This window comes from Wallemia ichthyophaga, assembly GCF_000400465.1.
Source record: "Wallemia ichthyophaga EXF-994 unplaced genomic scaffold scaffold7, whole genome shotgun sequence".
Taxonomy (NCBI): Eukaryota; Fungi; Basidiomycota; class Wallemiomycetes; order Wallemiales; family Wallemiaceae; genus Wallemia; species Wallemia ichthyophaga.
This window is the reverse complement of record NW_008806280.1, coordinates 187,863-213,728: the sequence shown is the minus strand read 5'-3', so window position 1 is coordinate 213,728 and position 25,866 is coordinate 187,863. Positions and strand designations below refer to the sequence as shown.

General features: G+C 44.4%; 8 protein-coding genes across 8 annotated transcripts; 2 read left to right on the top strand and 6 right to left on the bottom strand.

The window, feature by feature from the left end:
• Positions 1-46: 46 nt before the first annotated feature.
• Positions 47-4,795, bottom strand: J056_004212 (Ribonucleoside-diphosphate reductase large chain; the record flags this gene model as incomplete). Its single annotated transcript, XM_009269413.1, has 12 exons — positions 47-349; positions 407-442; positions 495-540; positions 852-1,147; positions 1,196-1,305; positions 1,356-1,499; positions 1,560-1,684; positions 1,937-4,162; positions 4,207-4,430; positions 4,484-4,643; positions 4,690-4,733; positions 4,781-4,795. 12 exons carry the CDS (start codon positions 4,793-4,795, stop codon positions 47-49), a joined length of 3,729 nt encoding a protein of 1,242 aa, XP_009267688.1.
• A 284-nt stretch (positions 4,796-5,079) lies between these two features.
• Positions 5,080-6,198, bottom strand: J056_004211 (mRNA-capping enzyme subunit beta; the record flags this gene model as incomplete). Its single annotated transcript, XM_009269412.1, has 5 exons — positions 5,080-5,196; positions 5,244-5,356; positions 5,407-5,674; positions 5,731-5,850; positions 5,899-6,198. The coding sequence occupies 5 exons, from the start codon at positions 6,196-6,198 to the stop codon at positions 5,080-5,082; spliced, it is 918 nt and encodes a 305-aa protein (XP_009267687.1).
• Positions 6,199-6,266: 68 nt separating this feature from the next.
• J056_004210 (Calcium/calmodulin-dependent protein kinase) lies at positions 6,267-7,730 on the top strand (the record flags this gene model as incomplete). Its single annotated transcript, XM_009269411.1, has 7 exons — positions 6,267-6,344; positions 6,400-6,423; positions 6,466-6,717; positions 6,772-7,177; positions 7,221-7,297; positions 7,340-7,413; positions 7,460-7,730. 7 exons carry the CDS (start codon positions 6,267-6,269, stop codon positions 7,728-7,730), a joined length of 1,182 nt encoding a protein of 393 aa, XP_009267686.1.
• Positions 7,731-7,805: 75 nt separating this feature from the next.
• J056_004209 (Histone acetyltransferase type B catalytic subunit) lies at positions 7,806-9,331 on the bottom strand (the record flags this gene model as incomplete). The annotated part of the gene is made up of 8 exons (XM_009269410.1): positions 7,806-7,913; positions 7,957-7,986; positions 8,034-8,376; positions 8,429-8,595; positions 8,644-8,897; positions 8,943-9,051; positions 9,099-9,235; positions 9,280-9,331. 8 exons carry the CDS (start codon positions 9,329-9,331, stop codon positions 7,806-7,808), a joined length of 1,200 nt encoding a protein of 399 aa, XP_009267685.1.
• A 57-nt stretch (positions 9,332-9,388) lies between these two features.
• Positions 9,389-12,822, bottom strand: J056_004208 (Tetratricopeptide repeat protein 1; the record flags this gene model as incomplete). Its single annotated transcript, XM_009269409.1, has 4 exons — positions 9,389-9,431; positions 9,479-12,030; positions 12,075-12,595; positions 12,639-12,822. The coding sequence occupies 4 exons, from the start codon at positions 12,820-12,822 to the stop codon at positions 9,389-9,391; spliced, it is 3,300 nt and encodes a 1,099-aa protein (XP_009267684.1).
• Positions 12,823-13,022: 200 nt separating this feature from the next.
• On the bottom strand, positions 13,023-17,799 carry J056_004207 (UDP-glucose:glycoprotein glucosyltransferase; the record flags this gene model as incomplete). Its single annotated transcript, XM_009269408.1, has 9 exons — positions 13,023-13,241; positions 13,285-13,974; positions 14,019-14,103; positions 14,148-15,772; positions 15,817-16,133; positions 16,176-16,606; positions 16,649-17,275; positions 17,320-17,628; positions 17,672-17,799. 9 exons carry the CDS (start codon positions 17,797-17,799, stop codon positions 13,023-13,025), a joined length of 4,431 nt encoding a protein of 1,476 aa, XP_009267683.1.
• Positions 17,800-17,965: 166 nt separating this feature from the next.
• On the bottom strand, positions 17,966-23,305 carry J056_004206 (Putative helicase mug81; the record flags this gene model as incomplete). Its single annotated transcript, XM_009269407.1, has 10 exons — positions 17,966-19,274; positions 19,326-21,975; positions 22,023-22,101; positions 22,152-22,259; positions 22,307-22,426; positions 22,473-22,570; positions 22,614-22,692; positions 22,738-22,933; positions 22,986-23,150; positions 23,208-23,305. 10 exons carry the CDS (start codon positions 23,303-23,305, stop codon positions 17,966-17,968), a joined length of 4,902 nt encoding a protein of 1,633 aa, XP_009267682.1.
• Positions 23,306-23,424: 119 nt separating this feature from the next.
• Positions 23,425-25,556, top strand: J056_004205 (Target of rapamycin complex 2 subunit bit61; the record flags this gene model as incomplete). The annotated part of the gene is made up of 3 exons (XM_009269406.1): positions 23,425-23,904; positions 23,975-24,180; positions 24,236-25,556. 3 exons carry the CDS (start codon positions 23,425-23,427, stop codon positions 25,554-25,556), a joined length of 2,007 nt encoding a protein of 668 aa, XP_009267681.1.
• Between the last annotated feature and the right edge of the window lie 310 nt (positions 25,557-25,866).

Genomic DNA, 25,866 nt, shown 5'->3' with positions numbered 1-25,866 from the left:
TTTTACAGTGCAATTTATTTACAAGCCGCTAAGCCGCCGTTGTGTTCTACTTATCATCACCATCGAACATATCCTTGACGTTCTCACTGAATTGTCCGATATCGTCGATCCAATCGCGCTTTTGCTTGTCGTCATCGCCGGTGAAGGCGTCTCCAATGTTATCGAAGAAATTTGAAGCGTCCTCAACCCAATCGCGCTTTTGCTTATCGTCATCGCCGGTGAAGGCGTCTCCAATATTGTCGAAAAAGTCTGAAGTTTTATCCATCCAATCACGCTTTTCTCCGGTGAAGAAATCCTTTATATCTTCGCCAGTATCTTCAGCGCCTTGAATAAAGTCTCCAAAGTCTCTCTGCGAGGATTGTTTTATAAGCCTTAGCTCTACCTCACTTGATAGGTGCCCACTAACCTTATCTACGGTAGCTGCATGTTCATTCTGTGCTGACTGGGTTGTATCATGTCAGTGGCCAATCCGCATTTTATCGAGCAATACTCACTGAGCCGGCTGGAGCAGCGCTAGCTGCTACGATCAATCCAATTACACTAAGTGTTTTGAGTAAGTTCATCGCTGTCGGTTAATAAAATGTTTGGTGCACCGCATCCTTAGGCACAGGGCTATGTCATGTGCCAGATAAAATTTAACAGATTAGAATACAAGTGGTATAAATTACTTTCGCCTTGATTTGCTTAACTCTGACATAATCATTTCGTACGCTAACAATGTCATCGCACTATTTGGGACCGTTCGAAGTAACGTCACCGATAGTCCTTTGTACAAACCTTTAAATCCTGATTCCGATAAAATGTCATTAATGACTGTAAGTATCTTTCTATTATTAAGTCCGTGGTGATACCTCCTCTCCACCTGGAGTCGCGTCCTGACTACTTCGTGTGGATAAGTCGAAACTGATGCCATCATTTTGGATATTGAAGAGCAGGCGAGAAGTGAAATAGTAGATAATTCACCATTATCAGCCTTCTTCATTTTCAACTTGAGTCTTTCGTACACCGGGAATTGAATTACTACGTGCGTCACTCCGACCAGTGACGGTATCAATCCTTTATAGAAACCTTTCATCCCTTCATTCTTATAAATGGATTCCAAAGCGTGTAAAGTATGTCTATATGGTATCGTTCCCTTCTCCTGAGTCTAGGCAAGGAATAAGCAATGAATCCGCAAATAACCAAAGAATCTCACCATGAATCTTGTTTTTACCACCCACAATGGGTTGGTGAGAGTTGCGCCTGTAGCGCCCGCACTAGCAGATGCAATCATATGAGTTGACCAATCTACTCCATCGGGGTCACCTTGATTCCTAAGTAAGAAATAGCATTGTAGCATATAAAAGTCTACACACCTCGCTTGCTTGAAAGAATAGCCTTGACCTCGTCATAAACTGTAAAGTAAATGGCCCAAGTTGGAAGATAGCCAAGTATCGTCGGACCCAATCCTTTGTAATAACCTTTGTATCCTTGTTCATGAGATATTTTCTTTACCGTATCTATAAATCGTAATGTTAGCGCCAAATACCGCAATCCGACGACAAAATTGGTGAACCAACCAATTACACCATCCAGCGTGTGTCCTTTGGACTTCTTTTGAGCTTGTAGTCTAGTTTTTATTACGTCTAATGGACATGTAAGCACGCTTGCCACCACGCCCGCTGCACCGCCAGCCAATGTTGAACTGTATTACGTTAGCTGTGACGAGGAGGCTTGAACCAAGGCGCTGGAAATACAAATGTACTATCAAATCACCATCCAAAGCCGTAAATTTAACTCACTCATGAATTTTCCATTGCGGCGATTGCATTGTTTGGTTGAAACAGATCAACGTTTAAACCGGCGTATTGGAAATACTAGACACAAAATGTAAAATATAAATATTAACATTCAAGTTCGTTAAAATATATAATTTCATCCGCTACACATCACACACGCTTCCTTGTTCTCAATGCTACAAATAAGCTTCTCTTGCTCGAGTTGCTTAGCTTCCATTCTCGCTTTGGCTGTCTCAAAATCAATTTCATCTTCATCTTCCGTTTCTTCACCAGCCACTATTTCTTCTCCTCTTGGTTGGTTGTTCTCATCATTCTCAATGTCAATGTGAGAAGACAGCGTGCGCTTGATTGATGACGTATTCTCAATTCCACTCACTGCTCTTGAAATGGTGGCTGCTCTTACTGGCGTTGAAACATTTCTCGCTGCATTCGAGCGCGTGCTACTATTCTTATCCTCCAACTTCATTCTTTCAACTCCATTGAGTATATTGGGTGGTGTTGGTGCACTTGTTGGTGTTGACTTGCCACTTTGTGCACTCTTCGCCTCATCTAATGCTTCCTTGTCGACAGTGAATTGAATAGCTGCTGATTGTGGACGTGTGCGCAAGTAGTACATACCAGTCTTCAATCCTCTCTTGTGAGCATAGAAATGCATAGATGTTAGCTGTGCATGGGTTGGTGACGCCAAATGAACATTCAAACTCTGACTTTGATCAATGAACGCCCCTCTATCAGCAGCCAAATCTATGACAACCTTCTGACTTATTTCCCAAACCGTCTTGTACAGTTCCTTGATCTCATATGGAATTTCTGAGATATTCTGAATTGATCCACCGTGCGCAATAATCTTGTTCTTCATACCATCATTCCATAATCCCAACTCACACAAGTCCTTCAACAGCCATGGGTTTACTATCTGGAATTCTCCAGATAAAACTCTTCTTGTGTAAATATTTGATGTATAAGGTTCAAAGCACTCATTGAATCCTAATATTTGTGATGTTGAAGCTGTTGGCATTGGTGCGACTAAAAGTGAATTTCTCAAACCACAACGAGCCACCTTCTGCTTCAAATCATTCCAGTCCCATAAATTAGTGGGTTGAACATTCCATAAATCATATTGCAACTGTCCCTTGCTAGCTGGACTGCCTTGATAAGTCTCATATGGACCGAATTCGGTAGCAAGTTCTGTGGATGATTCAACGGCAGCGTGGTAGATGGTTTCAAATATTTGCTTGTTGAGTAACCTTGCTTCTTCTGAGCTGAAAGGAAATCTTAACAGTTGGAATGCATCCGCAAGACCTTGAACACCCAAACCAATTGGACGATGGCGCATGTTAGAGTTACGAGCCTCCTTTACTGGATAGTAATTCACATCAATGATACGGTTGAGGTTGCGAGTAAGTACTTTTGTAACCTTATGCAATTCCTTAAAGTCGAACCTGCGATCTTTGATGTATGATGGTAAAGCGATCGAAGCGAGGTTACACACGGCAACTTCGTCAGGCGCAGAGTATTCAATAATCTCTGTGCACAAGTTTGAGTTCTTGATTGTACCAAGGTTTTGTTGGTTAGACTTGGCATTTGCGTGATCTTTGTATAACATGAATGGACCACCAGTCTCGACTTGTGAGTCGAGAATAGAGTACCAAAGCTTTTGTGCTTTGACCACCTTCTTTGATCTACCTTCTCTCTCGTACTTGAAGAAGAGTTGCTCAAATTCTTTACCCCAAACCTCATGTAAGCCAGGTGCTTCGTGTGGGCAGAACAAAGGCCAGTCACCGTTCTCTTGAACACGTTGCATGAACAAGTCTGGTATCCATAAAGCATAGAATAAATCACGGGCTCTGACTTCTTCCTTACCGTGGTTTTTACGCAAATCCAAGAACTCAAAGACGTCAGGGTGCCATGGCTCAAGGTAGATGGCAAAAGCACCAGGTCTCTTATTACCACCTTGATCAACGTAACGTGCTGTTGCATCAAATGCTCTGAGCATTGGTACGATACCATTTGAAGAACCATTAGTACCAGAAATGTAAGATCCGGTTGCACGAATGCAGTGTATGTTTAAACCGATACCACCTGCAGTCTTTGAAATAAGGGCACAAGACTTGAGAGTATCGTAAATGCCTTCAATGGAGTCGTCTTGCATAGTAACCAAGAAGCACGAGGACATTTGAGGCTGTGGTGTACCAGCATTGAAGAGGGTTGGACTGGCGTGCGTAAATGCCTTGATTGACATAAGGTTATAAGTTTCGATAACGCGCTCGATGTCTGCACCGTGGATTCCAACTGCTACACGCATCAACATGTGCTGTGGACGCTCTGCGACCTTGCCATTTATACGAAGAAGGTATGATCTTTCAAGAGTCTTAAAACCAAAGCTATGAGAATGTTAGGATGCTAGTATGCACAAAACCCAACTCACAAATTGTAGTTAAAATCGCGATCGTAGAGGATAGCAGAGTCAAGTACGCCGCGGTTTTTCATTATTATATCATACGTCTCGTCGCTAATAAGTGGACCTGGCTTGCCATTTCTTGGATTTACATATTTGTAGAGATCTTCGATAACAGCCGAAAAAGCCTTCTTGGTTTCCTTGTGTAAGTTTGAAATGGCTATTCTAGCTGCGAGTACAGCGTAATCAGGGTGCTAGTGATGGATGTGAGATTCGTGGGTATATGATTGTACAGTGACCAACCTACTTTTACAGTGAGGTATGCAGCCGTTTCGGCAGCTAAATTGTCGAGCTCGACGGTGGTGATGCCCTGGTGAACACCTTGTACGACCTTCTTTGTAATCTCAATTGGGTCTACGTGATTTGAATCAAGTCCATAGCAAAGCTTATTGATTCTCGCTGTGATTCTGAAAATCACGTTTAGAGACGGTTACGCGTGTTAGAAAAACCCACTTATCAAAGGCTACGCTTTCTTTACGGCCGTCGCGCTTAAAAACCTTGTGCATATGTTAGTCAAGAACGCTGGACGCGTCAATCGACGTACTGTCATTCCGGACATCGTGGCGATATGAAATTAGCTGGTAAGATACTGTGAGTAATTATACGCGTGAATATATCAATTCACTCACATTTATTTTATCTTGGATAAATGCCGTTGATTGATAATGATGAAGATGGTTTTGAGACGCGTTCTCAACTTAATAATGTGAATTTTTTACGTGAGTTAGAAAATATATTTGCTACATCAAGATAAATTCAAATCCCATTCCTAACAAGCATCCTTATGTTGCTCACAAATACTTTGATTAACTCGTCGTCTTGGATTTTTCTTAGTTTACGTCATTACAAACGCGTGCGATAGAGCTTACACATGTTTGGTAATCCTCGCTCGCGTTTTTTGCCTTCTTCCATGAGAAATTTAGGCCTACGTATCTCAAGCTCGAGCTCGTGCGTCGGTGGCTGTAATCAGCGTCAGCGAGAGCATTGTACAAACAACTCCGACTCACTTCACCGGGCCTCGCAAATACTTGCGTTAGGTCGACTTGCATCTCCTGCTGTGTGTAGCTCATTCTATCTTTTTTCCGTTGATAATAAGGGTCTTGTTTCGGCAGGTCGTTATCTAAACATGGTGTCATGGCTTCCTCAGAGGATTAATTAGGTTAAACATACGCGGCACTTCCATGTTTATGCTTAACCTCCAATCGAAGAGCCTCTTGGGTGAGTAAATAGCCAAATCTGCTACGCGCACCTTTTCAATCATTTCTTTGATATCCGTCTTGCCCTGATCTCTAGTTACACGAACCTTACCTGAGCCACGACCGGACGAATGAAATGAGTCTATCTCTTTATTGTGGACACAGTCTATTTTACTACGCAAGTTTTGATTTAGTTGCGATGCGCGTTTATTGAGAATTCCATTGTAATGCTTATGTTGAGCCTGATTCTGTGTGAGGAGTGCAATTGAATGGAATATAGCATGTGAGATAAACACACCTCTGTCATATTCGACTCAAACTTTAAACCGTCTGTATTAGAGAGAATGGTCTCTACTGCGACAGGCAATCCTGCTCTCTGCGCACTTTGATCTAAAAATCGTCCAACTTTGGCCTCCACCTAATCAAGCCGTCTCAGCTATATCTACGTGATTCTAAGCCCACCAACCTCAACTTTATGCTTGCAATTCTTGGTCTTTAACCAAATCCAATCGGAAATCTCTTTAATGAATTCATCGCTCGGATCAAGACCAAACATGTTCTTCTCCATCTTAATGGTATCCATAGGTTCTACTCTTGGGCGTTTTGCTGAGTTTTGGATTTCCTGAGAATCCACGGGTGGTGATTTACGCTTCCCAACAGAATCGTTTGGGCGTTTTGCTGAGTTTTGGATTTCCTGAGAATCCACTGGTGGTGATTTACGTTTCCCAACAAAATCGTTTGCGCTATTGTCGCTGTCGCTGCTCATAAGATGATGATGTAGCGCAGCCAAGGTTCAACACACACGGCCATCACGCTTATCACGGTCTTGGATTTATGGGTTTTTTAAGGGACACATTGCTGCCACAACCAGAATCTTATTACAAGAAGAAGAGCTACAATTTTGGTGAAGTTGTGAGGAAATACGCTGCCACCGAAACACAGCTTACACAGACACACACACGCACAGTTAGGAGAAGGTGCATTTGGAAAGGTGGGGCTGGTGTTTTTATATCTGTCTATCTAATCGTTATAGGTCGTACGAGCCGAGTGGGATAACCATCCAGATGGAAAGCAGGACGTTGCCGTTAAAGTGATTTCCAAGAAAAAGGCTCAGGGGAATGAGAGTGCCATATTTGATGAGACTAATCTACTCAAACATCTTAATCATCCCAATATCGTTTCTTTCTACGAGTGGTATGAATCGAGAGACACTTGGTACCTCAGTTTCCAACTTGCCACTGGCGGTGAGCTATTTGATAGAATCGCTCGTAAGGGAAGGTTTACCGTGAGTATTGCTTTATTTGACTTGTCTTTCAATTCCCCTAACTCTCCATCCCAGGAGAAAAACGCTGCGACCGTTATCATGTCTATTGTCGATGCTACTGCATATATGCACTCAAATAATGTCGTGCATCGCGATATAAAACCTGAAAATATTCTCTACAAAAGTAAAGATGCTGGCTCTGGCGTTGTTATTGCCGATTTTGGTATTTCTCAGCGTTTAGACAGTCATAACGCTCAAATTACCTCACTTGCTGGCTCTGTCGGTTATGCTGCTCCAGAGATACTCAACAACGATGCTCACAGTAAGCCTGTTGACCTCTGGGCCATCGGTGTCGTCACTTATGTCTTATTATGTGGTTACTCTCCCTTCCGTTCTGAAGAACTGAGTGAGTTGATTAAAGAAACTAACAGAGGAAAGATTGAGTTCCACGAAAGATACTGGTCTAAAGTCAGCGATCATGGTGAGTCACAACCTCATCTCCGTGCACTCTAACTCCACTCCAGCAAAGGACTTTGTTAAAGCTCTGTTGCAACCCGACCCATCCAAAAGACTCACAGCTGAGCAAGCGCTCAACCACCAGGTATTTACATTCCTTCCTTCCTGATCCATCTAACATTTCCAGTGGTTCAAAGATCAAAATCTCTCTGAACACGATGTGAGTGAAGGTTTGCGGGATGCATTCAACAGTCGCGAGAAGTATGCAGATCTTTGTGATCCAAAGCTCGTCTGACTGGTATCTTAGATGGAGAAGCGCTATTAGAGCAGTTACGGCCATGTCTAGATTTAGCAAGCTGGGTCAAAACGCTTCTGAAAGAGCTCAAGAAAATTCCGATGCGCAGAATGGCTCTATTGTCTCTCAAGATTCTCAAGACTTCAAGAAATTCGACTTCAGTTCTGATCGTTCCTTGGACGCTTCAGTAGCAGCCAACGCAGCCAATAGCAAACCTGCCAGTGAAGTCCACGAGGCAAATGTGTCGGATTATGAAAGTGCCAGTGAGGATTTTGCGACATAAGGAAATTTCTTAGAATTCGGTTGCATTTCTTTTCTCATGTAATGTATAGCAAGATGTAATTCGTTCTCACAACCATCAGATATGACTTTTGAGAAGTACATCACGGTAGTTGTCAACAACACCTTCATAAGTCAGCTGTAAAGCAGCTTTCCTCTCTTCTGGCGTCAAACCAATTAATTGTTCCTGTATACTGTGAGATATATTGACTATTTTCTGAGTTACCTACGTAGTTGAACCTGTAAAGACGATCTTTAACCTATTGAGTCTGTTAAAATGTTTTGAACAAGTTAACTTAAAGCTCACCAAAAGTCTGAACCTCTTGGACTGCTCTTGATTCTTTGGATCCAGCTTGTGAAGCAGAAGCATCTCGATCAAACGCAGAAACTGGCGCTTGGGCACTTTAAGCTTTTGTCTTTCTTGTTCTATCCAATTCCTGTTCATGTCTGCAGCCGTTTTATTGTCTAGAAGGTGCTCATCGCTCAACCAACGAAGATCATTCACGTCACGAAGGACGTCAAATGACTCTGAAGGATCCTCCACACCTAATTCAATAATCTCCTGTCTAGACAGCACATCACTGCGAATAGCGTTATACAGTTCAGATGCATGGCTTTGTCTTTGATATGGAGGCAAGATGAAGAATTGTCTGCAGCGAATGCGAATGAGAAATGATGCTCAATCAAACAAGAAGAACATACGATAAACGTTGCCTACGACCAGTAGGGAAGTGATAGAAGGAGTAAAGAGATGAATATCCAACGAAGTGATATGTGTTTTCTCCGTTATCTCTGCTCCTCTTCTCGAACAAAGTGAAGAATTCCCAGTTGTCGTCATCTTCTTCGAGATAGTTTGCTGCTTCGATAAACTTTTTACGTCAATACGCTTTGATTCTATCTGAGACAAAAGCACCTACCAACAACAAAAAGAATTGCATCCGCTTATTAAAAGCTTTCCAGCCGGGAGTATCCCACTTAGCTCTGTATATCTCGTACACAACATCGCCTTCCTCGCCCGCGACTGATCCTGATGACGTTTCGACCTTCCTTCTCTTTCCTTTACCTTTGCCTTGAGATTTTGCGGACGCGCGTGTGTATGTTTTAATAAGATCACCGCAAGGTTTGAATTCCCGCGCGTCTCTGTCCAAAAGCTCTTCAAAGTCTCCTTCCTCTGCGCCGAGTTACTCAAGACGTTCCCCGTGGCTAAAGAACCCACCTAATGGTAAATATTCCTTGATACTGTCGACAACGTTATCAGCATCCTCTTTCTTATCGCCGTAATTTACGTTGAGTTGAGATTTCAATGAGCCAGAAGCCATATCAACCTGGACGACGTTTAAGCCAGTGTAAGACTGTGTGCGCGTTGACTCACAGTAACTTTCAGATTCTTATAGCCATAAATTTGCTCCTCTGTACCAAATATTGGATACGTGAATGTTGGATTCCATGGTCGCGTCAGCCTCAACTCTTCCTCGGATTCCAGCTGGCGTTCATCAGCCTCGCTTCTACCTGCAATATTTTAGTAGAGCAAGGATTCCATATTAAGCACCCACGCAATCTAATTTCCACTGCCTCGTTTGACGATCCCGCGTATTCAGTTGTCATCAGCGTATCTACACAAAGTCAAGTCAAGCGTTAGATAAAATATTTAACTTTACAAAATTATTCTTCTCCAGAATCTGAGATTACCTCTTTGGAAAGCTGCCTGTATTTCTGTCAATTGTGTCTCCGCTGTTATCAGTTAGCACTCACGACGTTTTAGCTTTCTTCCTCTCAGCATCTTCTGAAACTGAGCTCGGTCTTTTCCGGCTCATTGGCTTGGATGGCTTTGCTTTCTCATTCTCCTCTCCATCGTTCCCATCTTCGCCCTCAGACGCTGATTGATTCTCCTGTTTAGCGCTATTCTCCTGCTTAGCGCCATTCTCGTCCTGTGCAGCTCCATTCTCTTCGCCGTCTGACCCCGCTTTCTTGCGAAGCTTCTTCTTCTTGTTCGTCTTGCGCTTAGGTTTCTTTGGCGCTTCTTCATCACCACTTTGGCCATCCTCAGAGCCTTTCCTCTTGGTCTTGTTTTTCTTCTCGCTCTTACTCCTCTCCTCGGCTTCTTCTTCTGCCTTAAGTGTTTCTCGTAAATTCTTTATGTCCTCTTGCGCCTGCTTGCGTTTCTCCGCCAACTCCTCGCTGCGCTTTTTGATCATATCTAATCTGTGTGCCTCATCTTCCTTCGCTTTCTGTTGAGCTGCCTCCTTCTCCAGTTTGTACTTTTCACTCTTCTCCACCTTCTCTGCCTCATACGCCTGCTGCTTTTCGATTTCACCAGGCCCACGCACGGCGAGTCCCTCACCAAACGCCTGACGCTGCTCGGCAAGGTCTATGCTAAATGGCACTGTTGCAGGTTCCTCAGCAGCTAACTGACCGAATAACTCCTGTGATTCTGGTGATAATTCTATAGCTCTCTCCAAATCCCTAAGAGCCCTCTTCTCGATTGGTGTATCCAGCACTACTTGTAGCATTTTCTGCTCAATCATAGCTATATTGTACTTGACAGACTTGTCCTTAGGTGACTTCTTTGTTGCAGTTTGAGCATAAGCCAGTGCCTTCTCGAGAAATTTGAAATCCGACTTTTGGACTCCCTTGCTGTAATTAGCCCTGCAAGCATGTAACAGCGACGATACCTCCTCATGTCTAGCTAAGCTGTGCTCGTAGACTTCAACCGCCTTATCAAATTCATCCTGAGCGTAGAAGCAATGTCCCATGTTGATATAAACTGATGCCTCATCCAGACAGTCTCTTATTTTGGCAAATACTCCAAGCGCATCGCGTCTGGCCTTAGTATTTTCTTCTTCACTTGGCTCTTGACCATCTCGACGTGATGGATCTGGAACAACGTTCTCTGCTATAGCGATAGCAAGTCCTTGAGCGGCATAAACACATTTTGGATCATACCTCAAAGCCTTCTCCCAGTAAATTATAGCCTCTCTGAACTGTCTTTCCCGGTCTTTCACTTCTGAGGTTCCAACTTTTGGGCGCATATCCCTTGATTTTACATAAGTAACCCAGCCCGACACGCAAAGTGCATAGATATCATTCGGTGCGACCTTCTTCAGTGTATCATCGCAGAACCGTTTGGCTGACGACATATCATATCGCATCAAGAAGTTTGTGTAGAATGCTCTTAAGTTCTTGTGGTCATTCCACGTTGTGAGCACCTCCTTGAGTAATGTGTGAGCTTCATCTGGCATGTTTTCATCCATATAAAGTGAAGCGAGTCGCACTTTACATTCAAAGTACTCTGGATGAATTTCGAGGACTTGCATGTAAAGTTTCTTGGCATGTTGAACATCTTTTCCGTCTTCAAGAATCCGCGCCAAGTTGTATTTCATAGTACAAATATGTTGCTTGATATCTATATTCCTAATGCAAAAGTCTCTTGTATTAGATTCACCATTATCAAGTCGAGTAACTGCCTCTTGGAGGTAAGATACTGCATTATCCACATTGCCAATCTTTGCTGTAAGCACTGCAACATTGTTCAAAAGCTCGATCGGCATAGAAAGATTTTGCTCTTTTCGTACATTACATGCCCGCTCGTAAGCCTCACTGGATTTCTTTATATTGTCTTTCTCCCAAAGCCTAGCCAGTTCAACGTAAGTTTCAGCTTCGTTACCGAGACCTCTGACTGTTTCATGTGGTGAGGATGCTTTCGACACCGTTTTCAAAAACTTATCGAACAACTCGCGAGCGGATTCTTTGTTCTTTTGTAGCTCATTCGTAGATATACCAGGCAAAACTTTTGAGCGCAAAGTTGCGAGAACTAACAAAGCCTCTGGATTTGCCAATCCTTTTTGACTCTGAGATTGAACCAGCTTATCAAAATGGTGAACAGCCTGCGTTAATGATTCATCGTTCAGAAGCAGCTGTCCTCGACCAAGCTGCGCCACAATATTATTTGGAGAGCGCTCCAATGCGACTTTGTAGCAGCGAAGAGCTTCATCAGTATTTCCGCTAAGGTGGTGTACGCGTGCTAAATTGTTGTAAGCATCGACAAGAACGGGTATAGCATCAGCATATTGAATTGCGCGTTCAGCATACTTTATTGCCACTGGAAGCTTCCGTTTACCCAAGAAGTAGTACGATAGAACATTTGCGGCGTTGGAGTTTTTTTCGTTGAGTTTATATGCAGTATGTACGTATCTGATACCCCTGTTGTACGCCTTAACACGGTAGTGATCTTGCTCATCAGGCTTTTTAGCGTCGTTGATGTTCAGAAGACCCAACAGAAGCTGTGGAGCGTACAAATTGGGGTTCTAAATCAAATAAGCGACGTTGAGAAGGGTGTGAATAGACTCACAAGAGCAGCGCTTCTTTCCCATGCAGCCTTTGCTTCAAGGGGGCATTTGAGTTGCCAAAAGCATAAACCAATGCCGATCCTTGGATCTGGTTTTACGCGAGGAGATATCCTAAGAATATCCTGATAGACGCGCAAAGCCTCAGCGTAATGACGCTTGACGTGCAATATTCTTGCTTTGCCCATCAAAGCAAAGACATTGCGAGTATGGTTCTTGAGAATGGCGTTAAACGTTTTAAAGGCTTCATCAAGGTTTCCCTGCGCCAATTGCAAGGACGCCTTGCCCAGATAGAGTGGTGAATTGATCTGAGAGACTTCACCGATGCTTTGGAGCGACTTATCGGCACTAACAAATTGAGCGGCGGCAGCGAGCATGTAATCCTTGCGGCATTTGGTGTCACCGGCGTGGACATCCTCACTGGGATTTGATAGCAAAATCTTTGGGGATTCCCTTGCAATGTCCAAATAGAGATTTCCCTTGAGAGTCGACAGCTTGGAGATACTAAGAGCGTCGCGCTGGAATACTGCGAGCTGTGAGAAACAGGTGGTCCAAGACAGCGGACTCACATTCAGCAGCCCTAGTGCAAATAGTCTCGGCATCTCGCAGCTTTCCGAGGAGCCAGTACTTCCTAATTACATGTATCCAAGTCAGCGAAATTTGGACAGTCGACAGCTCGTGCAGGGCGTCTGATGCGCTGGTATGTAACACATCAAGCGTGGAGCCGTTGGGAAGGACCACGATTGCACTCATCAGTCGCAAGTGATGGTGGTTGAGGTGAGAGAGGCAATCCCCAGCAGTCAGCCAGCAGTCACTTGGAGTATCATACAGTACTCCAACGCTGGTAGCTGCCTTGATTCGCTTATTTCCTCTACCACCCACAACCTCACGATAAGGATCTTGCTGCGTATACGCACATGGCGTCAACTGATCGGCTTCAAATTAATTTTTATCTACAATTCGTCTTTTCTGTGGTTATCTTTGAAATAATCTGGTGCTGTCGGCGCTTCCTCTGCTGCTGCCTTCGGGCCTTGCGCCAGCTCTTCAGTTTCTGTAACGAGCAATGACTTAATTAGCTTTTCTTTTGCGAGCTTGTCACTAAATTGTCGGATATCATCATCATATTCTGTCCATTCGGGAATCTTGCGCGCTCTTTCTAGCTTGGGTTCTTTCTGTGCGTTGTGAATATTTGAATATAGCGGATGAGACACTCACTGTCTTTGGGTTGTTGCAAAGATCAATCGTCTTTGCCTGTGTTATGCTCTCCTCTGAGTTCCAAGTTTCACACCACAGCCAAGACCCGTCAAGCGTCCAGATAGGCACTTCTGTTTGGAAATTGTTGGGTAAATCTTGATCCAGGTTTGCAAGTGAGCCAGGGTCAGCAGAAAGACCTTGATATTGCCCCCTTAAACGATCTCCCGCGGCAATCTGTCTGAATCTCTTCAGATCCACCACGTACAACGCGCTGATATGGTACTTGCGACCGCGCAAATAGTCCTTCCAATACCCTTCTGTCCAAAAACGGTAGCCATCCATCTCCTCCCTATCCATCCCGATCGGCGGATAGCCATAAGCACGACCGTGCAAGTCTACATCGATTAGCTGTTTGAGATCTGTTCTTACTATGTTATCAGCATCTACAAAAATCACCTTGTCGAGACTCATTGGAAAGAGGACGTCGAGGAAGAGAATTTTGTATGCCCACAACATTCTTTGTCTTTCCTTTTGTGGACGTAGCCAGCTCGGCCATTTGTAAGTAACAAGCTCATACTTGAAGCCATACTCCTTAGCCAGGTGTGGTAAAAACTCTATGAACGAGGGCGACAAAAAGTTCTCGATGAACCAAAACTTGACGGAATGATTCGTGTGCTTTAGCACCGAAAGTATCATGATAGAAGCAAATCGCTGTTTGTGTAAGAATCGTTTGGTCATCTAATTTCTGAGCTCACCTCGTACAGCAGACCGGAAGCTACAGTAAAAATATTGATATCCGCATGATCAGACTCATATGTGAAGCCCAAGAACGATTTAAGTCTGTCACCGTCTAAGAAAAAGCTTCAAAATTCGTAAAAACTCACGTTGAAATAGCTGCCTTCGCATAAGGTACCAAACCTGTCTCGCGCTGCTCGGAAAGCACGTCAACTCCCTCCATACCTGGCTTTTTCTTAAACCTTGGGTAAAGCTTGACGCCTTCAAAGCTATCCAACATGAATGTCTCGAAGCCTTCATCGACTGTGGGGCTATTCCAACCTAGGCTTCCTAAACTCTCGATTTCGTATACTTGCCTGCCATAACCTTCTCTGATTTCGAGAGACCACTGACCGGGCGTCACTGCTAGTTGCAGATAACCAAGATTTGCAACTATTTGTGTATCAATTTGGCCGTGTTTCAAAGCAACCTGAAGGCCCCTCGGAGGCAAACTTGTCTTTGAGTCTCTGGCATGCCCATCAACAACTATCTTGTCCAGCTGAAAGATTACATTCAGGTCTTTGTACGGCGCTGTAACAAGATTGAGATTGTCTAGATCTACTGGTGCATACACAGGTCTAGCGATCCAGGATTGTGGAGGGTCGAGTTCCAGTGTGAACAATGCATCAGCTGGCATCTGTACGAATTGAACGGCTTGATTTATGCTCTGGCCATATTGATTAAAGTGCGGCTTTGAATTCATGGCAAATCTGTAGAAGCGATTGGTGGGAAGATTTTCAATGCTGATGTCTGGATTGAACGCTATTCTTATATGCGCATCTCCAGTTTCAGCTAAAGCGATCAATATCTTTGTCAGCTTTTGGCCTTGCTCGCTCATTGGATCCAAAACCACATCAAACGAATACTGGGACGACAGCTCTTTGCCTACTTGTATAGACGTGTATTTAGTATGCAATCGATTCCAAACGCGCGCTCTAGGTGTATAAGGAGGCTCGTAAATTCCTTCTGGCTGCTCATTTTGATTGGTTTTCCATAGTAGTGAGCCAAGCCTAGACAGCAGAGTAGCGACAGTGTCTGGATCATCCTGGAGTAGGTGCGGGCATGTCTCATCTAAGGCTTTGACAACCGGCAGCACTCGTTCCGCATAATCACGTTGGAATAAGTACACATAATCTTCTTCGACAAGGCCATTAGGTGGTATAGGACCGATGACGCGACCATTTACGATGAGTCCAGAATCACCTGGGTTGATTCCTGTCTCGCTTATCCAAGCGCCAGCATTTACTATCCCATCGGCATCTTCTCTAATCTCGCCACGATTCTGTAACGCATCGATAAATTCCAATGGCGAGCTTCTGTCTGGCAGCATCCTTAACATTTGACTTATAGTCCCAGTAGCAGTTTCACATTCAGATGGATTGTGCACAAAGCCAAGCCTAAATGTTGGACTTATAATCATGCCTGATAGTGCGTGTTTGATCAGTTCAAGGCTTTCTGGTTTGTTGAAATCAGAAACAAGCCATATCGTTACATCCGTTCTATCTTGTGTCTCCGGAGTAACATACGGACCATCCAGCAATTTTGGATATGTTTGGATATAGTGTGCTTTTTTTTTTGAGGGTTGCAAATACTTGTTGCGGCGTTTCAATGTGGATGACTTGTCGTAGTAGAATACAGAAACATCACTGCGCTCGTCGATTTCAGCATTGCGAACGGCCTTTGTGATTGCTTCAGTCTGCGAGGTAATATGTTCTTGAAGAGTAAGTATCGTTTTCTGGAGCTTATCAGTAGAGCTTGAGAATGCTAAGCGCCTCTCACATCATCAAACTGCACAGGTTGGCCGTTGATAAAAATTTCACCAGCAAAACTCTCTTCATGTTCACCGGGACTAACGCCGAGACGTCTGGTATAGCTTTGAGCTTTCTTTAAATCATTTTTCACTGCTTTGCTTTTCACAGTCGTGTCGAACTCGTCTTGAGACAATGTGCCATTCACACTTGGAAGATTAGAGTAAGCAGCTTCTGCTCTTTCAGCAAAAGTGCCTGTGTAAGCGACAGCCTCAGCAAAGTAGTTTAGGCATGTATCAACTCCTCTGCTATCAATCAAGCCATAAAACAGCTTTGCAGCCATCAAACCTAACAGTATGTGAGTCAAATCCGCACCTCAAACTGACTTACTGTCATGATTGAGAGGATTAATGTAAGGAACAACGCCCCAGCGCACAGGGATGCCGCGATCGATGAACGCTCTCACGTTTGTTGATAACATTTCAATTGCTTGTTTGTTTGATAAGTCAATCACGAGAACCCCATTGAGATAGTTTCTCGCTACTTTTCCAAGAGGATTAAGCAGGTTGCGCATATAGGGAGACCAAAATTTTCCATTGTACTGTTTGTGATCCTCCAAATCGTTCATCCACCTAATTACACCACCCTCTTCGATTCTATCTGAAGCATCAACCAGGCCATCAGCTACTGAATCTGGTCTGATAATTTGAGATGCATACAGAGCGCGATGACTGAGTACTTTGATCGCATCAGATCTAGAAAAACCCAAATCTGTGATAGCGCCAATGAGCAAATTCTCTGATTCCAGTTGACGTAAAAGCCTGGTACTATTAGAGTTGTGGTCTTTGTTGATTCAGACTTACGTGAATGGCTCAAGGTCTTTATCATACATCCTACGTCCGTTCAGCCAGATAGCATTCTGTCCGGCTTTGAGGTACTTGTCCTGATTGAATGAAAGCTCGTTAAGCACATTTTCTGCTCCTTCAAAAGCGCCATCAGCAAGAGCAGGGGCTAACAGAGGGAGATTCTGGGAAATTGTGTTCAGTAACTCTAATTGATTGTCTGATTGCTGCAAGAGAGCGATTAAGTTGCTGGACAATGTCTTGATATTGTCATTTCCTTCAAAATTGACGAGAGACTGGCCAAAAGCCTCTTGCAGCTTGCGTGGCAGGAAATTGTAGTCCTCACTGGATATTACGTTTGTCTTGATATCATCAGCCCTCTTTGAAACAGTTCTATCGTCGAGTGAGAGATACTCGCGCTTCTTAAGATCCAACTTGACACCCCATCCCGCCAATTTTTGAGGCTGAGACGAGGCGTTGGTGGGTGCCCATCGTATGACGTACTTCAAGACTTTCGTGCGCTTCTTAAAGAAGTCATAGAAACTTTTGAAATTGTGCGCAGTTGGGTCTGCGTAGTGGATGATAGTTGGCGGGGCTGCAGATGAAGGCTCTGAGAGAATATGGTCGATCGCGGTATCAACGATCGCGCTGATGCCTTTAGTTGGAGTAATTTGACAGTGAATGCAACTCACGTTGATTCAGGCCAAGCTTGTTGGTCGAGTGTACTAACCTCGTCTACGTCACATATCTTGCGGCCTTGATAGCTGATAAAATTCGGGCATTCCGGATCAAATGAAAATCCTTCGCTCTCTAATATGCTTCTGGAGGCTATTATTGCCGGTGAGCTTGATTCCAGGGCCATATGAAGATCGAACAGTGACTGCTTCGACTTAGTGATTTCACTTCTTACTTGGGTATATATCTTCTCTGGCGTGTTTGTGCAATCAATGGTATCCAATAGCCTGCCAAACATTCCTGGTTGTAGTCTGTAGGCTGCTTCCCTTCGTCTTGTTAGACGCATCGCACTGCAGCTTCATTGCTCACATCGCTATCTCGCAGTAAGGCGGCTGGCTCCAACTAGCTTGCACGTCTACGTGTACCGGGGGCGGCGTGTGTAGATCAGCGTTTACATAAGCCAAGCAAGCTGTCAGAAAGAAACCTAGCCTGCGCATTCTCCGTTGATGGTTATAAAGGAAGAATGTTTCAAACGAAATCACAATGTATACGTATAGCTTACAGCAAAAGCTCTGCGCCCAATACTCATTTCGACGAACACGCAATATCCTCTGTCTTGTCAATTTGTCTCAATTAAGATAAGAAAATTGTCTAATAATGCATTTACACATCACTTGATGCATTCCATATCTTATTCGCCAATGCCCTAACGCCATCGCCTTTGGCATCGTAATAAGTTGGGTTTGTCTTAGATCTTCTGACGTAATACGTCTGCTTGAGTAGCTTGTCGACTTGCCCAACATCCTTTATCCTGCCGTAATTCCTCTCGTGCTTGACATAATAGAGCAGTTCATCATCCTCACTCAAACGTGATTCAAGTGGAAGACCCGCATTGAGGAAGTACGAATAAAGCTCCTTGTTCCCATTTTCCTGCGCCATCAATACACAAGTACGTGTAGCCTCGCTATCGCCTTCAACGTCTGCGCTCGCGAATGCCTGCATATGAGCGACCTCCGAAAGTGAATACTCTTGCACCTGTTTGTCAGCCTTCTCCTGTCCACTGCTGTCCTTGACATTCTTTGTAGACAGGTACTGGGTGTTCATCACACACACTGTTGAAGCGCGTACCGGCAACGACCAGCACATATCTCTGGGAACGATCAATGCGCGTAGCACACCCGTCAAAAAAAGCTCCAAGATCAATGCTAGATCCTCTAAAGGCAAGCCAGTGTAGTAAATTCCTATGCCATTGACAAGATATCCCACCAAAGTCTTGTCAGATAATCTATCGAGGTAGGGTTCCAGCGCTACAGATTCTTCGGTCGCCAGTCCAATATAATCTGAATCCGTTGCCGAGAGCGTAATCAAATCTGACGCAACACTTCTGCATTGAGTGCGTGTAGGGACAAATATTATTGCTCCTTTGGGAGCTATTTTGATGAGCGCGTACGTTGGCTTAATAAGAGCTTTCATGAAAGCAGACGTTGGCACGACTGAGTGCGATTGAACATTAGTGCTTATCGGCAGCGTACGATGTTTTGGTGCAAAATTGTATGTAAGCGCAGGATCAACGCGCAGCCACTTCCTCAGGTCTTCAATGTTATCGAGAGATGCGCTGATCCCGATAAAGCGTGTATCTGAGACAGATTGCTTCACTACTGACAGAGCTATTTCATAAGCGGAGCCCATAAGATGCAAATCGTCTGCAACTAATATCGACAGGTCATCCAGAAGCTGATCTTTCTGTCCACTGCAGAGTAGATCTTGGAGCACATTCGCACTCGCAACAAACACAACCCTATTTTGCTTCAGCTGTGACTCCCGCTGCTCTGCCTTTGAATGCAGGTTGAGGACATTGACACTCATCGCTTTGGAAAACTTTGTAGTAAGCACGTGGGCAGTCTCACGGGCCAAAGTAGCTGTTGGCGTAACTATAAGTGCACGTGTGTTGCGCTGTAATGTGAATGCTTTCCTGAATGCTTCGTTTAGCAAAAGATGCACTCATATAACGCGCACTACGCACCAAATCGATAATTGAGAAAGAATTGACTTGCCTGCGTAAACAGGAGCGCATAGCAGCACATTGTCTGAGTAGACATAGAATGGCTCAAAGCACTGAGTCTGAATTGGATTGAAATTACGGATACCTATACTGTTCAAGGCTTGCTCAAGCTTTAAATTGCTGAGTCCCGACACTGGTAAGAATGGCAAATCAATAATCTCCGTTGGAGGACTAGGTGAAGCCGGCATGATCAGATCCTCAAATGACACCGACACAAGATCTTCAGATCCTAGCCATCTCTCAGAAGCCGATCTCAAGGTGATAAAGTCTGGCTTCTTATCGTTTTCTATACGCAAAATGAAGTCAATACTAGTTTCCTCCGTAGTGGGCCTGATTTGAACGTTGGTCCACTGCAAGATATCGAGCTCGTCTTCGCTCTCAGCAATTAAGAAGAAATTTTCCATCGTGCCACTTATTCTTTCATTCCAGGCGAATTTTGGCTTTGCGTGTATTTGCAGCTTGAGGACCTCATGGCTAAGCGGCTTCAAGTATACACTGAGAGAAAGGGTAGGGAAACTCTTAACAATCCTATGCAGAGCTGCTCCATGTGATTCATTGAGATGAATCAAACTACCTAGCTCCGCTGGACTGAGCTCAGCTAACTCTTGTATCGTAGTTTCATCTGCCCAGCGAGTAATATTGTAAATGACTTCGTTTCTGAGACCGAATTGCTGTTTCATAGGATGCTCATACGGCCACAAACGTTGCTCTAGGGCTTTGCTCATTGAGATAACTCCAGATGTCGTCACCGCCCACTTTTTACTGAGACCAATGTCGAGTAGGGCTCGTATCAGTCTTGCGCCATTCTGTGCAACATAGTTGGAGTCAGACACCAACGCAAAGTCATCAATATAGGCTCTACTAATGTAAGCTTGCAGGAGAATGTTACATTTGCCCTGACTGGTATCTGTGCCACCTTTGACTTGACACGGACAGATGTCTTCCATGAGATGCTTAAGCTCAGGCACCTCAGAATCACGCATCTGTATCTGGTCAAACTCCACTGATTGACACAAGACACTCATAATATCAGCCTCCGACATAGTTGGGTTGAGCTCTTTATTGTAGATATTGATGGATTCATGACATATGTAGAACCTTGAAGCAATTCTACCCATATCGTCCGACTCGAACATCATGTCATTTTCATCAAACTTGATCATCTTTGCTAGTGCTAGTTGACGCGCAGCTGACATTATCAGCATGTTGCGCTTGTTCCCAAGAAGCGGGTCATTGAGTGGTTCATCGTGATCCATGCCGTACATTAGTGGATTTTTCCTCATGCGCACGAACATATATGTGAACGATAACCACTGAACAGCTTCACTTACATTAGAGACAGAGCCTAGAGATATTTCAGCATTTAAAGCGTCGACGATTCCGGTATGGAATTTGGATTCAATTGCATGGGAGGACAGAACAGCTTGAATATAATCATCGAGCTTTTCATAAGATGTACACAGCCATGCCACACCACTCGTCGAGTAGCCAGGTCGACCACTCCTACCAAATATTTGTAGTACATCGAGAATGGAAAGATCAGAGAAAGCACCCTTACTGCTATCGTAAACTTGAGTTCCCTTAATGATGACAGCGTGGGCCGGCAAATTAACACCCCAAGCAAGTGTAGAGGTGCAACACAATATCTTGAGAGCACCATCTTCGAACATTCTTTCCATCATATTACGATCCGAACGAAGCATACCAGCGTGATGTATACCGAAGCCCTTTTCAAATAGCTGCCTCATCTCTTTGTTTCTCGACTGTGCAATGTCACGCTTGTGTATATGATAACGGGGGTGCTCAGAGCAGTCGAATGCTTCCAACTGGTTGTCTTTTTTAGCATACTCGAGCAACGTTTCAGCAGTCTTGACTGTCTCTTTACGAGCATGAACAAACACCATAACTGAATGACCCTGCTCAGCTAGCTCGACAGCTTTTTCATAGGCTGCTTGGTCAAGATTTTTCTTAGATTGGGAGCTTCCCGGCTTGCCTTTGACGCCAATAAAGTGTTGCTCTAACGGGATTGGCCTGAAGGAGCCATCAAAATAGAACAGTCCCTTGTATCGTGACACTCTAAGGAAATCGGCTACATCGACATAATTGGGCAAAGTAGCACTGAGACCGACAATTCTAATAAGAGACTGGGTAGCTTCAACCTGGCGCAAAGTTCTGGCAACTATAGTTTCAATAACTGCACCTCTGTCTTCATTGAGCAGGTGAACTTCATCGATAATAAGCAGCTTGACCTTTGAGGCGAGATCACCCTCGCCAGTTGGTTTCCGTGTAACAACGTCCCATTTTTCTGGCGTGGTGACAATAATCTGAGTTGCATTGACTTCCGCTTTTGTTAATTGTGTGTCACCTGTTAGCTCTCTCACTTTGATGTCGAGCCAACTTAGACGTTTGCCGAGTTTGGCTGTGATTTCAGCGGCCAGTGCTTTCATTGGTGCGACATAGATAATTTTGAAGTCATCCAGCCTAACACCAAAACTTGCAGACCCTTTGCCCTTTCCAGGACCAAAAGTAAGTTTGTTCTCATCCGCAAACTGTGAGACAACCCTCAAAATTGTGAGCATAGCAACGTCTGTTTTACCAGCTCCGGTGGGTGCTTTATGATATGTTAGTGGGTGTCGTTTAAGCGCTTTTAATACACACCACAGACGAGCATATTCTCATTAGTTGTGTAAGCGGTAGGGTAGACCACAGACTGAACTCTATTGAGCTTTTCGTAACCCTGACAGAAGATTAGAGTTGCAGTTGTAGTCGATTGCAAGCGATGCACACCTTAAAAGATCGTTGACAGAGAGCGTCCATTTCTCCAATTTCGACGATGCGTTCATGAATCTTTGGTGGAATAGGTTTTGAGGGAGGTATAGTGATTTCGTCGTAGTTCTTGATGTAATATTAGATAGTATAGCTAGTAATAAAATGCAACCCACGTCGAAATGGTCTTTCGTTGTGCCTAAGGGTAGCATATAGCGAGAACCCATAGTGGAGAGGATATTACCACCATTGGCCGAATTCTTGTAGACATGTGGATAGTTTGGCTCTTCGATCGACTTGTAGTGTGTCAGCTGATGATGGGTGATAAATGCAGACACATACGCCTCCTTCATTTGAGAATAATGGACGCTTTGAGTTTAGCTGGCGCTCTTCCTCCTTTCTCCTGCGAGCTTCTTCGGGGCTGATTGTGAGGTAGGATTCTGAGGAAGGTGAGACATTGGCGATAGAGACCACGAAACGCACCCTCCAAGTCATTGTGGCGTGCTTTCTCACGCTTGTGAGATTTAGAGTGCTGCTCGGCGTTGCGAGCGTTCAAGGACATCTATTGGGATGAGCAGGGGTGAGGTAACACACCGGATAAACTCACGACGTCATTCAATCCAAGACCGATTTCAGCCCTATTGGAGAGAACTTGGGCGATAAGATCAAGAGCATCGAAGCCAAGCGTGTCGACTAGAGCAGAAGAGATATCGTCCGTGGAACGTGGGGAATTGAGCAGCGAAGACACCTCAAACACAATCTTATCGTGCATATCAGCATCGCCAAAGGTAGAACCGATGAAGCTGGAAACAGTGAGCCATTAAAATCCACTAAAAAACAAAGCAAGCGACAAACTTGAGTAGATTGTTGAGTGCGTCTGTCGTGGCGGTGGAGCCAGAGGGACCGCCTTGAGCGGTAGACGCCTGAAGAGACAAGGCAGCTTTTCTGTCGTTGATCAAGCGCGTGACTGTTGTTGAGCTGTCTTTGTCTGTTGGATATTGCGATTCAACTGGGAGTGTTCTGCAAAGCCTAGGCGTTAAGATCGGAGATCGGAGGTGAAGAAAGCGCTTCACCCACACGGAGGAATCCTCGGCGACAATAGATGGTAGCGGGCTATCCTGCAGCGCTACAGCACCGGTGAGTCTGTCAATGAAAGACTCGAGTTGATCAGCCATCGATGGAGTGGATCAAGAAGATAAAAAGGATTTGAGCGTAGAATACCAAAATTGTAAATAATAATTATTTCCTTGGCTGGTCCTCTTTCCTCCTTTACCACAGCCATCTCCCCGCCACTATGCCGACCAAGCCGAGTGATTTGCGGCTTAATATACCAAACTCATCTGCAAATATCTCACCATCTCTATTTCCATCTTCAACGCCATCGAGATCGCAGCTGCTGAATGTGCCGCCTGCCAGCCCATCGAGCAGCCGGAAGCTCGATCCAAACAGCATTTCAGCTCCAATAACAAATCCCAGTTCCCCAAATCCTTCAACTCACTCACACACTATCCATCATTCACCCAGAGTTCATCGCACTTTCCACAAATTGGCGTCATCAAAGCCAGGAAATTCCAGCAAGTACAATCAAACGTCACCCTCTTTCTCGCACGCTCCAGCAACCTCCAACAGCGCTGCGTTTGGTGGTAGTGGCAATAGCTCTAGCACTGCCAAGGGCGGCTTGGGTAAGGATATAGCTAGTGCCATTGAGCTCCACGGCGATTCCTGGCAGGCGATATGCGTCAAAGTACTGCCATTGTTCAATGGCGAGAACATGGTGAGTTTGATGGTTCTTTTATAATCCATTTTCTCTATCACTCGACGTCGACGTATTGACGCATACGCAGATAACATCTTTGGAAGATTTAAACGCGTTGGTCATTATTCATATCAGAGACACTATCGCTCGCTCAAAACCATCGCGCGTGATTGAAAGCCTTTCCACTGATTTTAACAACCTGATCAGTATTGGCATGCTTACGCTTCGAGCCAAGCTTGTTCAACATGTCGATGAGAGTACTGATCGTTTTGCGACACGTACCGTTGAAATTTGGTAGGGTGACTTAAATTTCATATCAGAATACCTCAACTGAGTGGGCTCACAACAGGACATTCTTCTTCGGTCAGGTTTTACCTCTTCTTGAAGGAGTATTTCTACCGTATAGCACAGATACACATATTCAGGCACTAGCAAAATCATCAACAGCAAACTCTGCGAAAACGGGGGATGGATCGAGTCATAATCTGTCGTATAACGACGAATCAACGAGCAAGGTGGCGTTATTACCGTCAGTGATGAATGTGCGCAAGTCAGTGATAAAGGGTTTCAGAGATCAGTTGATTATACCACTATTTGGAAAATTAGAGAGGTTATTTATGGATTTATGCGATGAGGCTGTACCTGTAACACCTACATCGGGACCACAGTCGAAGCAGTCACTTAGTTCGTTAAAGTCTGCTTACCAAAGTATACCAGATTCACTACCGTCAACAGCAGCAGCAATAGCGGCTAGCTCTACGCAACCCAAAACAAGTGCCTTTAGTCCAATACCGCGGCTGCAGCAGATGTCACTGGTAGTATCATCAATACGTGCATCTGACACAAGTCAGGACCGGGTTGAGAGGTTAGGTAGGATAATACGTCGAAGCTATATTGGGGATGTACAAAATGAACAATCGACATCAAGTTCAGGAACAAGTTTGCTTTTCAGATCAACACAAAGAACATCGAGTATCTCACCCTTTACAGAAAAGTTATTAAACAAGAGACGAGATAGGAGGGGGTGGATAAGGAAGAAAACTAATGCGAATGCTTCAAGCACAGATGATCATCTCGACGACGGAGGGAGCGGGATGTATGAAGCAGCGCTTGGGCGAGAGGCTACACAAAAGGACAGTGAAGATGAGTGGCTGGATACGCTGCGCTCACCGACAGAGACGGTTGGATATGTTAGCACAGGTATTACACCGACGGTAAATACACAGTTATCAGAAAAACAGCCCGAGAGAACTGCACCAATAATCGCACCAAGGGGATCAAGTCTTGCGTTTGGGTACAACGTAGATGACGTTAGCTCATCGGATGAAGATGAAGACAGTGGAGAATCAAATGGGGTAGAGGGATTGAGGCGGGTAGAGACGGAAGTGGATTTGGAGCAAAATGAGAAAGAGGTGAAAGGGGGAGAGTACAACGAGGAGAGGGAAGGAAGGTCGAGTGATGACAAAACACAAGAGACAGTTGTACAGGAGAGGTCGCCTGTAGAAGATTCGTTGAGAAGGTGGGATCAAGCACAGAAAGAGCTGGAGGAGATGCTCGGGATGACGGAAGGAGAAACACCCAAGGTATCGAGTGAGGAGAGGTGGAGTAAACCACTCCCGCCATCGCCCAAGTTGGTAGGACTAGATTTGGAAGCAGAGGGAGAAGAATAAAGATGTAAACGTACATGTATTGATTGAACCATCACCATCACTGGGGAACAACAAATGGAAGGGGAGAAAGAGACACATGATACACAAGACAAACAGAAAACAGAAAATAGAAATAAATTTGAGATTGAGCTTGAGTTTGTGCAGTCACTGGCCCATCCATTCTATCTCCACGCATTAGCCCAGCAAGGGTACTTTGATAAGCCGGAGTTTATAAAATATATTAAGTACCTGAATTATTGGAGGGAGTGGGTAATTTAAGGTGTTTTAGATAAACCAGCTGATCTTTATAAATAGTCCCGAATACATCAAA